At 38.9% G+C, this 16,736-nt stretch overlaps 1 protein-coding gene across 10 annotated transcripts in view; it reads left to right on the plus strand.

The window, feature by feature from the left end:
• Nucleotides 1–16,736, plus strand: part of CLIP1 (CAP-Gly domain containing linker protein 1) — a 98,677-nt gene that overhangs the window by 23,338 nt on the left and 58,603 nt on the right. For 8 of the 10 annotated variants that reach the window (XR_010918219.1, XM_067539563.1, XM_067539568.1 and 5 more), the window contains exons 2-4: nucleotides 2,961–3,153; nucleotides 4,631–5,196; nucleotides 16,495–16,619. Coding sequence is in view for 9 of the 10 variants with exons in the window: in XM_067539563.1 (XP_067395664.1) it covers nucleotides 3,060–3,153; nucleotides 4,631–5,196; nucleotides 16,495–16,619 (785 nt within the window). In the remaining variant the exon portion in view is untranslated. The remainder of the gene's footprint in view (nucleotides 1–2,960; nucleotides 3,154–4,630; nucleotides 5,197–16,494; nucleotides 16,620–16,736) is intronic. The other 2 variants (XM_067539564.1, XM_067539566.1) reach the window with 1 other exon arrangement.

A 16,736-nucleotide genomic window follows, 5' to 3' on the forward strand; every position in this document is an offset into this window, starting at 1 on the left:
TGTCTTTGAAAAATTTAAATGAGCATGTATTCTAGTTGTTTAAGGTGGACCTAAAATGAGTCAGTTGTACTGATGGATAATACAGATTAGGTTTAGTATCTGTCTTGATTCTGTATGAGAAAAGTGCTAAATTATGTTGAAATTATGTCTGAATCTTTCTGAAAACTTTAATGTCAATGGAATTGAAAGTTGAGAACAACATGATTAGCCCCTTGTATCGGAAGAAGTGCAGAATGGGAGGGCACACATCTCCCTTGGCATGGGGGGGAGAGATGGGATACAGAGAACTGCTGACATGAGGGAGAATTAGAAGTGTGGTTGCAGGGAATCCTTGAAATAGAGGGGGATAGGAAGGTGGCAAAGAGGGAATTTGTGGGGGGAATGGATAGACACAAGGAGGCTCTGGTGTATGCAATATGCAACCCTCTAGTTATTTGTGTGTATAAAATGTATGCCTTTCTGTTCTTTCACAGCTTAGTCTGTATTTGTCATTGCTGTGTCTCTGCTTTAATTTCAGAGGGCTCTTTTCTGTTGTTCATGCGTGTGAAAGCTCCTGTTTCAAATTCATGGGTGATTTGTGTATGCCTCACTATAAGACTAGCTCCAGAGACTTTCTCTTCATTAGTCATAACTCTAACTAAGGGGTTGGAGATGTATTTCTAGGATCACTTGATGAAGACCTCCAGAGGGGGTAGCCGTATTAGTCTGTTTTTAGCAAACATCAGACGAAGTGGGTTTCTGTCCCCAGAAGCGTATGCCCAAAAATATTTATTAGTCTTTAAGGTGCCACTCGACTCTCACTGTTTGGATGAAGAAATATTCAGCAATCTGTAGAATGTTACTTTTAGAAACTTCAGAATTTTCTTATTTTTGTGCATAACTTAAACATCAGAGGTGGTAATTACAACTTGTTGATAAAGTGTAAATTTTTAGCATAGCGATTAGAACATGGTTTGAATTTGGCACTGCCAACCTTGAAATAGAACAAGAATGCTTCACTTAGTCACTAAGTCTGCAAGGCAGCGTGACTGATACTTTTTTGTTTCACAGTGAATTGATTTTCAGCAACTCTAGCATGCTGCCCATTAATAATACATGAAGAGTAAAATTTACATTGGTAGGTAAAAGACACTGATGTTGTTCCTCTTTAGTCTTCATTACTGCAGAATGAATTTCTCTCCTTCAATACTGCTTCTCCTGCTTTAGGATTTATCATGTGTGCCAGACTTGGAGGCTTCGGTGTTAGTAGTACTTGAACTGGTAGAACTAAAAGCCACAAGTTTCTAGCCTGTGCACATGCCCAGATTGGTGCCAAAACACTGAGGCTATTACACAGTGACGGCGGCAAATTCACCACCGTCAGATCGATATTCTCTCCCCCCCCCCCCCGATTGGTTGAGCGGCAGTGAAGACATACTCAATCGATCTGAAAGTTGATCTATTAAGACCTCTTCCCCAAAAAGCATAGGGCTGCGTCGATGGGAACGCATTTCCTGTCGGCACAGCGCAATGGAGGTGGCGGGCTAAAGGGAACTCACGAAGTCCACGGGAGTTATGCAAGCTACTCTGTGTAACTTGCGTAACTCCCGTCGGCTGCCGCCGAATTTTTGCCAGCAGTGTAGAGCTGCCCTCAGGCTATAGCTACGCTATAGAGCTTACAGTGACACAGCTGCATTGATACAGCTGTGTTGCTGTAGCACTGCTAGTGCAGACTCTCAAAGTCAACAGGAAATAGTCTCCCCCTGTCATAGCTGTGTCCACACCTGTGCTTAGGTCGGTGTAATTTACGTCGCTCAGGGGGTGGCTTATTCACATTCCTGAGTGACGTAATTTATACTGACATAGGCTATGTGCACACTACAGTTTAAGTAAACAGCAGGGTCAAGACCAGCCTTTCGGTTCTGAGGAAATAGTTGAGCAAGTAGAGTGCGGTTTCTACATATCTAAATTTCTTCTAACCTGTCCCAAATTATGGTTTAGATCCCTAGTGGGTTTTAAAAAAAATTGTCACCAGTGCTGTGTCAGTGTTTCTTTAACCAAAATGCTTTTAACTTAAATGCCTTCTTTGTAAAATTTAGTAAATATCCAAGGTATATTGACCATAGAACAGTGTGTGGTTTTAAAGAAGAAAATAACCAAAACACTGGCTTTAAATTCAAATGATATTTGAAGGAAGCAAATTCTAAAGCTTTTGTAATCAAGAGAAAAGATGCCTTCCTTCTCTTAGAGCAAAAATCTCATGACATGTCTCCCTGGAAAACCTATAGCTGGTCTCTGAGTCAGAGCTGCTCTCTATCCTAGCAACCTAATTCCTCCTCCTCCTAACTCTGGTTCCAAAGGATCGGAGCTGGGGCACTGTATTGGGGATTTTATGGTGAGCTAATGGGTCTCATGATCCTAAATGTTGGATGCCAGGAGAACTGTGGTGGGTGTTTACTTGTTAGCTCTCTGCGTCTAACAGACTCTTATGATCCATCTTCGCTTTTCAGTTCAAACCATTTTAAAAAGCTTTCTGTTTGTCCTGAGTCCCAAGTCCTTTACTGACTTGCAGTTAGCCCTCTTGCTAGTCTAAATTTGTTTTAACTGGGCTATTGCAACACTTGAAAAATACTTGATTTAACTGTAGTGTTCACAGAATGATTCTGTCTGTGTACAGTGTTGTTAAGGGCTTTGTTTTCCATTCTTAAAATAGCGCTTTAGTTTAAAGCTCAAAAGCTGGACCCATCAGTGTTGAATATCATGAATTCAGTGTGTTAGCCTCAGACTCAAGATTTTTTTTAGTAGGAAATAACTTTCTAAAATGTGGGAAGAGCCTAACTCCCTTTGAGAATGTTCATGGTTGTGGTTGTTGGGGGCTTTTATTGCACTGTACTTTCTGTACAGCAGTTTCTTTAAAAATTCTTTAGTCTGTAAAATTTAAAATATGTATTTTATCTTGTCTCTAACTTTTTTATATACAGGCTTAACCCAAAGGCAGAAACATAGAAGCACATACTGCATCCATGTTTGGGGAAAGATAGTTACCACTGACAAAGGGGATAAACATCGACGTAAAAAAGATGAGTATGTTAAAACCAAGTGGGCTTAAGGCTCCTACCAAGATCAGCAAGCCTGGAAATACAGTCCTGAAAACATCTGCATCAGTTGCTGCTGGTAATGAAAATTTTAACATCTTAACACTTTTCTTAAGTATTCTTTTAACAAAAATTAATCTGGAGGCTGTGGTTGAATGCATGTCTAATTCTCATATTTCTGATCTAACTGAACTGGTGTGTACAATATGCAATAAAATCTGACTTTATAAATTGGACATAATTGTGAGTTCATAAGAAAAAATGCCTTTTAAAAAAGTTAAAGGAATTAGTTTTTCTTGAATGTTACTCCATTTACTTAGTGACGTAGTACTCAAAAATTGTATGCTCTAAAGAAGATCATTTTATCTGAGTGTCTGCCATGCTTCCAGACTTGTGAATTGTGGACTGGTCACTCATAACAACAAATGAAGGATACCTTGAAGGCAGCTGACATGTCATGATGTAGCATGTTATTGGTTATGTACGATCTGAGCTGTGTGTTTGCCAGTACAGCCAACTGCTGCTTGTTTGCCCCCCAGTACAGTAATCTCTTAAAGTGATCATGCCATAATACAAGACTTCAAGCCTTTCTGCCAGTAATATACAATTTGACGTTCTAGCTAGTAAATTTAAATGTAGCGCCATAGTATTGTATAGTTTTATTTTTGATCTTTCAGAACGTTCTGGCTATTCAGTAAAAGATGCTTTAGATTCTTAGAAACGAACATTCATTTTTATATATATACAAATATTGTAAAGGCTTGAGGCCTAAAGCTCTAGTCTTCTCAAGGTTATTAAATCTATCCCCTTTTTAAATGATCCAAAGAGGAGTAATGACCTTATGGTTAAAGCATAGATCTGGGAGTCAGACTTCCTGGATTCTAGGCCTGGCTGTATGGACTTTCTGTGTGTGTTCAGTCTTTTTCGTACCTCTTTTTCCACACCTATCAACTGGCTAATACTACCTCAGAGAAGGGTTAGACTGAAGTTGTCAGACTGCTAGAGAGCATCTTGAGATGCTCAAATTAAAGTCAGAACAGAAATATGGCCTGGGATCTTCAGAGGCACCTAAGAAAGTCAGGCACCCATTTTCTGCTGAAAGTCTGCTCTTAGACACCTTGGACAATCCCAGCCCCAAAATGCAATTCTCAGTTATCCAGTTCTGATATGTTTTATAATGGAACAATTTGGTACATATTCAGAATATGCTTAAGCCCAATTCAAAGCACTGGTTCAAACAATTTTTCTTGAAGAATGAGTAAAACATTTTTTCATCATCATGGTAAAGCTGGGCAAGTAGATTTTGTGCTGGGCTGGTAAATGTTCATTAAAACATTGCAAGACTGGATCAAAGGCTATTTAGCTGTTAATCCCTTAAACTGGTCAAGGAAATGTGAGAATACTGCTATCTCAATATAGCAGTGAGAAAACACATGTTTATTTTCTTCCTTCAGAATTACGGACTGTCTATTTCTAAATGGAAATAAGCTCATGATGCATACTGGAATATAAATGTGTTTTGACTGATATTGCTTCCTTTTTGTGTTTGGCTCCAGCAGAAAAAGCAGTGTCCAGTGAAAAGCCATCAAGCACACCCACCTCAGAGGCACATGATGATTTTGTGGATGACTTCAGAGTTGGGGAACGTGTTTGGGTCAATGGAAACAAACCTGGCTTTATTCAGTTTCTTGGAGAAACACAGTTTGCTCCAGGACAGTGGGCAGGGATTGTTTTAGATGAATCCATTGGCAAGAATGATGGTTCTGTAGCTGGAGTTCGGTATTTCCAGTGTGAACCCTTACGGGGAATATTTACAAGGCCATCGAAGTTAACAAGAAAAGTGCTGGCAGAAGATGAAGCCAATGGTACACAGACAGCTAATGCTTCTAGAGCTACTTCACCAACCTCCACATCAGCTGTTAGTATGGTGTCTTCTCCCCCTGCAGCAACTCCCCCTACAGGAATTCCTCAAAAGACTTCTCCGCCAGCAGGCAAGGAACACTCTACTCCTACTCAAATTAGCACTCTTTCAAAAACTGCAAGTGAATCTATATCAAACCTCTCTGAAGCCGGGTCTGTAAAGAAGGGAGAAAGAGAACTCAAAATTGGAGATCGAGTTTTGGTAAGCTCCTCCCACCCTCGTATATCTTTTCAATCTAACAATTTACAACTTTTGGTATTATTAACAAAAAATAGATTTTTACTTCATGCTAAACTATAACCCAGAGTCAGATACAAGCTTTCTGCTCTGTTGAGTTATACAGGCTGGGAAGCAAGAAAGTTATAATGAGGTGGTCCGTGGTGGTGGGGTGGGGATGACTACTGCCCACTACTGCATGGAATCAGAACCTGTGGGTCATATAGGCTCTAAACTACTAACAGGCATAAGGCATTGGCTATTCTCCTTACCTTGTATGATGGGGAGCTGTGCTATTGGAGCAGGAGGACTACAATTATATCATGCCACAGATGTGTGATTCAGATCGCTGTGTAGTGTAGAACAACGTCAGCTATGAAGCTCTAGTGGCTGTGGATTTGTTATATTTCATGGCTTGGGCAGTCTTACAGATAGTAATCTCCAGTTTCCATTTTTGTGTAACATTCAGATTTTATATATGTAATTTGCTACTGTTTGTCTTTTTATGGCCTACCAAATCAGTTTCCATGTTGCTTTAATATTGATTTATAATAATTCATTAGATTCCTCTGATGATGCTGTTACATAATGATACCACTTGTCAACGAGATGGCTGCCTCCATCTGGAATTTCAGAAATGCTGATTTTTAACTGAAGCCTTCAAAATTAAAATACATTTCACTCTTGTTTTCTGTGCTTTGACTGCTGCACTAAGTAAAACTGTTGCAGCTCTCTAGTTTAGCTCATCCCATTATGCCAGAGTATCACAGAACATATGGTGTAGAATTTCTGAACCCTGTGTGGAGATCTCTGAAATACTAAAGCAGACCAGAGTCTGGTTTTGCAGCTTTCATTCTATTGTACTTTGTGAATGTTCAGTAAAACTCTTATTCGTGCTTTAACAAACTATTTATATTTTCATCCTTTTGCTCTAATTTTAAGCAGTATAGTACAGTAATGCTAAATACAAATTGCAGACTTGTCAGAGATTTCCATCCAATCTTCCTTTTACACATTCAGGGCTCAGTGTCTCCAGCGAGCTTCCCAACAGTAGAATGCTTAATGGCTCCCATTAGTTATGATAGGCAGCAACAGAAGCAGTCTCTTAATGCCAGTGATCACCTGGGGATTAGATGTTCTGCCCTGATCTGCAGGTTTAGTTGGATGCCCTTCATAAGTTTCAGAACAGAAAACTTTGTATCATAATTATGATTTTTATTTTTTAAAATAGCTTAAATGAAATGTGAATTTTAAAGTTTTAAAATGCTATGTACTGATTTTTGGCCTTAGTTTAGTTGAGTGCAATGGAACATGGCACCTTTTTTTGATAACCACTTTGATGTGCATGTGCATTATAAAAGACCCTTGGAGAAAGATGTGCACAGCTGTGGAAATGGTATTCAGCTGCTACATGCAGACACCAAGCCTTGGTTGTGGGAAGGCCCCACAAAACTGGCAATTGTGGTTTTACAGTACATTTTTAAAAGCTTCTAAGCACCAAAGTGGTGGATTTAAAATAACACTGAATTAATATTTGAAGGGCAAATCCCACCAGACTTACAACCATTTGATTATAGATCAGATTTTGGGCCTGAACTCCTGAGTGTGTCCCTTGTATTAATCACTCTTGGAGGAGGAGGTTTGGCTTGCTGTAACTTTAGCATTTCAAATATAGCAAATGAAGAGGCATCTTATGTTTGTTTCCATTAGCTAACACAGGGCAGAAATTGGTTCTACTGGCACATACAGCATCTCCGAACATGCTGTGAAAAGCTTGTAAAGAAAATTGCATGGACGTTATTGTTTTACTTGTGCTGATACCATAAATGTAATGATTCTGTGGTGAAAGGTGGGTTGACATTCTAGGATAGAATTTCTAGGAGATTATTAAATGCATCAGGTGAATGGTGAGACTCTTATCTCTCAGCTTGTCTTAGCTACTTAAACACTGACAGTGTAGTTGGTGCTGAAGTCATTCCCTGAGGAGCTTGCAGTTTAATTAGACTGACGACAGCGCAGAAACTTCCTCTGTCTTCCTATATGTTTTATCTTGAAATATATAATGGGATGGTGATAGCGTTTTGCAGACAAGGATTAACATGTTTGTACTTCATGGGGGGGAATGAGTTTTAAGGAGGAATTTGAGAGGAGAGGGTAGTTGCTAGGCATGTCAGAATGGGGAGGGAGCTCTAAGTATAGGGGCAGCATGGAAGAAGGTGTAAAAGATTAATATGAAGTGAGAGGTGAGACTTGATTCACTAGCAGACTGAAGCTGAGATGTTTTTGTTTCTGCAGTGTCAAAAAATAGTGATCCACCATTTAACACCCACATCTATCAGCTCTGATCTTATCATGAGGTTGACTCCTGCCTTGGCTCCTTCAACACTGCCAGCCTTCATTGCCCATTTGTCAGTCCACTTCTCTCTCAAGGACCTTTCTGACTTCCCCTATGCTGTCCCATGCATGGGAGAAAAGCTCCTTGTCAAAACTGTACTCCACTTTGTCTTCCTCAAGACTCTTGTCTGCCATGATCTCTACTGAATGCCACAGGTGGTGAGCTGAGAATGCTGCTTGTTATGCTCATCTTATCATTACCTCATCCTCCCTTCTCCTTCGTTTGCCTTTCATCTTCTTGTTGTTTTGTCAGACTTCTAGATTGTGAGCTCTCTATGGCAGTGAGTTTTTGTCCCTAGCACAATGGGATTTTGATCTTTGATCGGGCCCTACACAGTACTGTAATGCAAATAATTAATAAACTACAATAAAGTACATCATGCAAGAGTAAAATATAGACGTTAAATCATCAATATACTTTTCTACTTTTTTAATGTCTGTGGGTCTTTTGTAGCTGAGCTTCACTATTTGCATTAGTGATGTGTGTGTGTTTTATTTTTAAATCTAACTTCTTGGACTAATCATGTTCTGCACTCTTCTGGTTGCTAGACTGCTTTGCTGATGTCATCCCAAACAATACTTTTAAATATTTAAATCTCCAGACTTGATTTCTTTAGTACAAAAATAAGTAAACTCAGCTGAAAGCTGCAGCTGCAGAAGCCTATTTGGTTTTAAAGGCACTCCTCCCCTCCCATCCCTGTCCAATCTATGCCCAGCAATCTATAACTTTAGAGTTGATAGTCACCAACCGAGAGCTGGAGGCAGTCTTTAGAACTGTCGGTCAGCATCAGTTGCTAGGAAAGATCTGCTGTCACCTACTATAACATGCCTGAATGTTCATTCTCCATTGGGTGTTATGAATGCTGTCAGACGACTTGCGTTTGAGGATAGAGCATTGTTGTCTTACTCACAGCAGGGAGGCTACGCTGACTTCTTGGTGCCATTTATTGTTACACAGTAAGACAAGCTTTGTGGCACAAACGGTTTGTACTCTTGTCCCTTGGAAGAAGAACCACTATACTGTAGCGAGGTGACAACTTAACCTCCTAGACCTATTGAACACTAACATTGAACTAATTGAACATACTAACACACTCCAATTCAACCATGCCATCAGAAACATTTGATAGCTGTCGGAAACTTTTGTAAATGTGGTAGGAATAGTAATGACCTACTGAAAATTATAAGGAATATATCCTGTTCCCATTCCTGAATGGGCAAACACTCAGAATTACAGAACAAAAATGGTGAGCCTTCAGTAAGTGTAGGTTTGTAAAGCACAGGAGCAGTTGAGTTCCATTGCAGAGACTTATGAGGAGAGGCTGAGGGAACTAGGCTTGTTTAGTCTGCAGAAGAGAAGAATGAGGGGAGATTTGATAGCAGCCTTTAACTAGCTGAAAGGGGGTTCCAGGGAGGATGGAGCTAGGCTGTTCTCAGTGGTGGCAGATGACAGAACAAGGAGCAACGGTCTCAAGTTGCAGTGGGGGTGGTCTAGGTTGGATATTAAGAAAAAGTTTTTCACTAGGAGGGTGGTGAAGCACTGGAATGGGTTACCGAGGGAGGTGGTGAAATCTCCATCTTTAGAGATTTTCAAATTGCGGCTTGATAAAGCCTTGGCTGGGATGATTTAGCTGAGGTTAGCCCTGCTTTGAGCAGGGGGTTGGACTAGATGACCTCCTGGGGTCCCTTCCAACTCTAATCTTCTATGATTCTATAAATTGCTCATTTGGAAGTTTTTATGGATGATTTACAAAGGAAACCTAGTTTTTGGAAGGAAATTGAAAATAGCAGTCTTATGGAGATGTGGCTTTCAGCTTGTTAATTAAGATTGCATTCTGAAATGGATTTAAAATGGAGCATGCATTTCTGTTTATATGCAGGTGGTCCTTCAGTGGGAAAGTCTTGCCCCTTTTTATGTCCTTTACGTTTTCTGTGTAATTAATTTTTTTAAATACATTTTTAATGAGCATCGTTTGTAATTGGTCTGTCTGCAATTCATCCTTGACAGTCTTTTTTTGAGAGAGAGAGAGAGAACCCCACTGTTTTCACAAAAAATGGTAAAGAGGTGAATTTTTAGTAGATGGGTACAGTGAGAAAAAGTTTTAGTATTAAGGGTAATTTTTTGCTTTTACAATTGAAAATTTAAGCAGAACAGATGTTCTCTGACATGCACACAACTTTCTCTATCTTGTCTATCAGATTTTATCCTAGATTGGGGAAGGCTTTATATGCGGCTGCTGACAGATGTTGTATATGCCAGAGAAGTACAGTCATAGGTCTATTTCCCATCTGTACCTCATTTAAATATTAAATACACTTAAGAAATTAATATACCTGGTTTTTTGTTGAAGCACAGTTAAGATTATTGCACATACAGCATACCTAACACAAAAGCAAGAAAATGAAAAGTTTAGCCTATTTTATGATATCTACAGTCTGTTCCTTCTTTGCCGCTATTACATATCACATCTGACCCACATCACAACATTAACTCTGCCCTCTCACATTACTAGCCTTCCAGCACCAGTGCTACCAAATTACCCCATCATAACATCAACAGCCAACTGTGTTGGGAGGGGAAATTTGGTAAAAGCATTTAGACATAAGGGCATTTGAGGAAACAGAGTTAAGGTTGCGGTCCATCATCTGTGATACGTGCACTGGTAAATGTATACCTGTGGGTGGAAGACTGGCTTATAAGTTAGTTTTCTGTCTTCTGTGGTCTTGTTTCAGGTATGTTAATTGTTTCCCAACAGTTTTTTGTCTATTAATTTTAGAGTAGAACTTCGTAATGCTGCATGTTGCTATATTTGGATCTCCCAAATACTTCTGGGAAATTAGTCTCTGTCCAAACAAATACAGCTATAGTGATAGAAGTAGCTTCCAATGTACATCAGTCACACAGAGGAAAGGCACCCTGAAGGATCTTATCTTACCTCAGTGTCCATTAAGAAGGCTAGGGATGACAAACCAGATCATAAGTGTTTGGGGCACTCATTCAGAGATACTGCTTGTCAAAGGAAGAGAAATGCTTCTGCCTCCGTCAGGTGGAATTTTGAGGAGATCACCTAGCTATGTTGATAACGGAGGATTATCCGAGAGGACCTCATGCCAAGTTCATGTTGAGAAATATATCTGTGGCGTACCCGTATAAACAAGGAGCACAAGAGGCAAAACTCTTCATTGGAAAGGAGTTTTCTGCTTTTTCAATGGGCGGAGAACATCTTGTCCCCACATAAAAGATTCCGTGAACATCAAAACAAACAGACAATGCTTCAGGGCATGCAAAGTCTCAGCCAACTTGTATTTACATGGATAAGAGCTGTAGGAAAAGCTGTGTGTTTCAGCAGCCAACAGTGGGTTGTTGTTGTTTTTTTTCCCACCTTTTATTTGAGTGGCATGGACTCCAAATCACTAGCACTAGAAGCAAACATCACAACTGGAAAAATAATCTATTATAATTAGCTTTTTCCTTTCTGATACTAGTGTCCAAAGTAATTTAGAAATTAAGGTGGGAGACGCCCATAGTATATCATTCTCTCAGCTGCTTGCTGGCTGTGGTTTCTTTAGATGTATTTGAAATCATTTTGAGGCCCTGATAAGCCAGGATCTAACAATATGTCTTCACTGCCTTGGTGGCAGGCATTGATGCAGTGGCATCGATTGAGGGGTCTGTGTAGACCCACTTAGTCGATTGGAGAGTGCTGTCTGGTTGACTGAATTAATCCACCACCCCAAAAGGCAATACACAAGCTACGTAACATGTATCTCCCTTCGACCACTGCCAGATCACCTCAAAGGGAGCCAGATGCCTTATCTAGCCAGACCCAGCAAGTCTATGCTTAGCTGTCTGGTTGTCTTAAGGAAATTGCAATAATCTTCCAAATTTGTAGCCAGCCAAAGGAAATACAACATATTAGTATATAGATATTTGTTAAATACTGGACAACTAAAGTGACTTTTATAAAAGTTGATGATTTTGGTGTGACTCCTTTTTATTCGGATCTTTTTTTATTGTACTAGTGTTTAACTTTTCAATAAATAATAGTTAAGAAACCAAATGGATGGTTTGATTCCCTTATATTTTAGCACATTGCATCACTAAAACAGATTCTTCTCTTCGGCTTGTTTACACCCTTCAGCTGTAGCTTGCTTACTGCAGCATGAACCCATATTTCCCACTTCTTGATGTCCTATGCTAGTTTTCACAACTAAAGGCTTGATAGAAGAAATAATTATATGGAAAAAAGTTAACCGCCTTATGTACAGATTGCAAGAACTAAATATGAAAGCAAGAGAGATTACAGTGGTTTTGCAATTGTTAAATTTTATAACCATACCCCGTGTATTTACTAAATTTTAAGTAGATCGGTACATTGCAATCAGCCAGTCAAAGGACATTCAGTTGGGAAAAACAAAGCTAACCTTGACTTTGCCAATAACCTTGGTGATTGTCTATGTAAAATATCATTGTACTTTTGAACACACATTAGGGTAAGATGTCTTCCTTCTAATTTGCTTAAAGATAAGCCCCTGTGTTTACCTTGCCTTTTTAATTACCGGCACAGCAAGGTGACTCAAGTTGATTAATTTTAAATTCAGTGCGAGATACCAAGGAGGAATGACAATTAAGCCATATAAGCAATTAACCTTTTATATCCATTTATTGATACTTTAAACTTATTTCCGTATAGAGCCCTAAACTTTTTTTTTGCTAGGGGTGTGGGGGAAGTGGATTTTTTTTCTCCCAGGGGAAAGCTGTCCAGGGAGCACAAGGTCAGAATGACTTGTATTTAGTTTTGCTAGTTTACTTGTTGAATAGTTCAGAGTGTAATTCTTTTGTCTCACCTTGGAGCTTTGTGCTTTTGCAATGGCAAATTTGTATGTGTGAGACTTCTGTACCATGGAATCAGTCCAAGCATTTTCTAGACCATTTCCTCTTCTACAATTCTGTGGAATGTCTTCAGTTACTGACATTTGGATTCCCATGTAGTTGATGAAAGCCACGTTGACAGGAGTTTTTGTTTTGTTTTTTAAGCAAGCTGAACTATGGGCTTAGGTTCTTCGAGAATACTCCAGGCAACTAATCAAGCAAAAAGTGTTAATGTTGTGCCAATATTCAAAAGAGGGCAAGTGGGATGACTCCGTTAACTACAAGTCAGTTAGCCTGACGTCAATCTGGGCAAAATAATTGAACAGTTAATCTGGAATTCAGTTGACAACATTCCTTTCTTTAAAATTTTATTATTAATGCCAGTCAACATAGTTTTATGGAAAATAGGTCTTGTCAAACTTTTTATTTTTTTATAAGATTTATAAATTTCGTAGATAAAGGTAACAGCATTGATGCGATATACTTAGGTTTTTGTGAAGTGTTTCACTTAATACTATACAACATTCTGATTAAAATATTCGCACTATACAATAAAGCACATGTTAAATGGATTAAAAATGAGCCATCTGACATTTCAAAAAGTAGTTATCAATAGAGAATCATCTAATGGGTGTTTCTAGTGGTGGTCTGCAGGGTTGGTACTAGGCCCAATTCTATTCAACATTTTCAGCAATGGTCTGGAAGTAAATAGGAAATCACTGCTGTTAATAATTGCAGATGACACAGATTGGCAGAGTGGTTAGTCATGATGACAGGGCAGTCATAAAGAGTGATCTGGATTGCTGGCCATACCTCCAGAAGGGTGGTTGGGAAATTGCATTGTGGAAAGCAGTAACTCTGAAAAGGATATTGAGGTCATAGTGGACAAGCAACTAAACATGAGCTCCCAGTGTGATGCTGTAGTAAAAAGGGCTAATGTGATCCTTGAATGTACAGCCGAGAGTAGGAGTTGTGTTTTCATCTCTTTTTGTATGGTATTGGTGAGACTAATGCTAGTATACTGTGTCCAGTTCTAGTGTCCACATTTTTTGAAAAGGTGTTGGAAAAATGGGAAAAGGTTCACACAAGAGCCATAAAAATGGTCTGAGGGCTGGAGAAAATGCGTTACAGTGAGAGATTTTTAAAGAGCTCACTCTGTTAGTTTATCAAAAAGAAGACTGAGCATTGACTTGATTAGTGCAGTGGTTCCCAACCTTTTCTCTGGCACCTTAACTAGTCTGTTGTCCTGCTGCAAACTTCCCCGCATCTTCATGCTAGCTGCAGTGATGTCTTACTCTGGAACCTGGATTTGGAAAGAGAATTGTTCCTTCCAAATTTGTTTGTAAAATGACTTAATTTCTCTCTCTAAAGTGCTACCAGAACTTTGCACTTCTAGACAACCTCTCTCCAGGAAAATTTGACTGGCTGGATTGGCAGCGATATGTTGTTGCTTCTGGTGGGCTGTTGATGAGATTTTATCTGAAACAACTGTAATGGTACAAAAAAGCTAATTTGGGCAAACTTGGCTAAAGAAATTAATAAATTAGCACCAGGAATTTCCATAATTTGTTTAGTAAACAATATTGACTTGCAAAGGGACTAAGGTTGAAGTTTTCCAGTCTTGTAAGCCCTTAGATATTTTTGAGCTTATGTTTCGGCACCTGCATCCTCTATGTTTTGTTTTTGTATTATATGTCTTGCCCTTGTTAAATCCTGTGTAAAGCCTTGGGGGAAAAATCCTAAATCCAAAATGAACACTTGTTAACAAAGTAGTTATTGAAGGGACAAAGAGGGGGAGGGTAGGTTGGTGATGCTACTGAGTCAGAGCTAAAGTGATGGGTGCCTTTACTATACCTTTTCTTCTATATGCTTCTTTCCTTGAGGAGTGGTTAGGAGAGTCTAGTAGACTTACATCAAAGTAAAAGTCTAAACTATTTGAGCTTGGAAGACCATCTGTGCCACAGAGACTAGAGCGCTTTAGGAACAGGTCATTAACTTCACTTTTAATGCCTCAACACAGATAACCCTGCAGTTTATCCTGTGGTAATGAAAAAATCTGAAAAGATGTTATTCTAGCCACATGATGCTGTCTGCAGATGACTGAAGCTAAGGTTCATTTTCCTCATTGTAGGACGTGTAGAGTATTACCACACCCCACTCCTCCCCCTGTTTAGAAATGCAGAATTATCAAGATACCTATGTGTATAGTTTGGCTCACTTATACCCACCTGTTTTCTTCAGGAAGTGTTTTAAATGAATGCTTGTAAACCAGAGAGAAACATCTTTCATTCCTTAACATCACACTGTTGTAAATTCATGTGTCTTAGAATTTGACAAGTTCTGTGTAATCACTGTGTTTTCCCACATTTTCAATATAACCCCAGCTGGGTCCCCAGACGGAATTTCTCCATTCCCACAAAGGCCAGCATTCTAGATTAGCCACATTGGTTCATTGTTGTTTTATATTAGCCATCTTGGATGTGTGTGTGTGTGGTGATCAGCTAAAAAAAAGATTTGGCAAGTCTTCTCTTAGCTGCTCAATTCTTTAGTGACCTGCCTCAGTGCGAATGAAGGTCACAAAGTAGCTCTCCATCGCGTTGTAATGTTGCCCTATTATTCATTTAACTTTTAAAAAGTCTTGTATGAGGCTTTTTTTACTTGGTCATTTATACCCCATTGTGAAATAAACATGCATCCAAATACAACGAATCACATATGTTGCACAGCTCTTCTAAATAGTTCTCCAGCAACTCCTTTTCCACATTTTAATGACTTTTGAATTTTGGTTAGGGGTGTGATTATATATATATATTTACTGAAATAGCTATACCAGTAAAAGCCCCATTGTGGACCCAGTTATACCAATATAAGCTGTATCAGTATAAGAGTGCTTATGCTGGTATAACTACATCCACAGTAGGAGGTTTCTAGAGTTTTAACTCTACAGGTATAGCTGAAGTGCTACAACTTTTATGTGTAGACAAGCCCCCAGGTCTTGTGTATCATACAGTTGCAACTCAGATTGTCCCATTAAGACAACCTTTAGTAGCTGTTACTCTTTTTATTTTGTTTTCTACATACCTATTTTAAAACTGTTCATAATATTCTCTAAGTGCTGAGCACTTAACATTCAATATCTAAGGATCTAACTTTCAATTTTTATTTCAGGCAGACGTATCCTTCTATGCAAGACTAGAAATCTGCAAGATTGATACTAGAGATTTAGGGCCAGTATTTCTGTAAAACCAAAGACGTGGTGAAATCTCAGATATTGCGGTGGGGTTAGAAATAGATGGATATTTTACAACAATCTCAAAGGCTAGTTTTTTTAGTTCTCTGACACTTTTGATTGTATCTTGGTTTAAAGTACACATGGTTTTTAATTACAAAAGGTTGGGAGCAGCTTGATGAGTCTGGCATGCACTTTGTGGCTTGATTTTCTTTTTTCTTTAGATTTTGTTTTGAGAACAGCTTACAGTTGTGTGGTTGCTGTTTAGCCCTTGGAAAAAAGTGGGATGAGTAGAGGGAGGAGGAAACAAATTTGGACTTCATGGATAGTTCTTCCAATGAAATACTAAGAATGAAGCATGATTGTTAGACTGGAATGTACAAAAGGCTTTGGGATCCTGGTCTGTCAACTTAGATTTTTTTTTCTTGTTCTTTTAAGAATGAGGACAAATACTGGTTTTTCTATGCCAGAACACCAGATACCAAACATTTTCCTATTACTACATTTATTTGTGTTTTGTTAGCTGTAAATTTAAAGAGTTTTTTCACATGGCAAAAATGACTTGCTATACTAGCATAAAAGCAAAGATATAAAGGTACTCAGCATATTAAATGTTACTTAAAATGACCTATGAAGGGGAAAAATACAGGTCTGCCTCCTTTAGCATGTATAAAGACCACCAGAAAGGCATTTAATGTGGTTATGAATGGATTGTGCTCCCTATTGTTATATCTGATTTCAGGTTTGGTTTGGAAACTTGAAATGATTAAGCTTTTTCCCCCTTCAGGTTGGTGGCACCAAAGCTGGAGCAGTACGTTTTCTGGGGGAAACTGACTTTGCTAAAGGAGAGTGGTGTGGAGTAGAATTAGATGAGCCTCTGGGAAAGAATGACGGAGCAGTGGCTGGAACAAGGTTAGTTTATAACCCTATAATAATAATCTTCAGTAAAACAGAATTGCTTGGGGTTTAAATCTTGGGTTTATGTAACTTTCAGTCTATGAGGTCTTTGGGGTGGAGACCTTCTGTGTT

The sequence above is a fragment of the Emydura macquarii genome, unplaced genomic scaffold (genome assembly GCF_026122565.2).
Source record: "Emydura macquarii macquarii isolate MOO-44397 ecotype Brisbane River unplaced genomic scaffold, CSIRO-AGI_Emac_v2 contig_554, whole genome shotgun sequence".
Lineage (NCBI taxonomy): Eukaryota > Metazoa > Chordata > Testudines > Chelidae > Emydura > Emydura macquarii.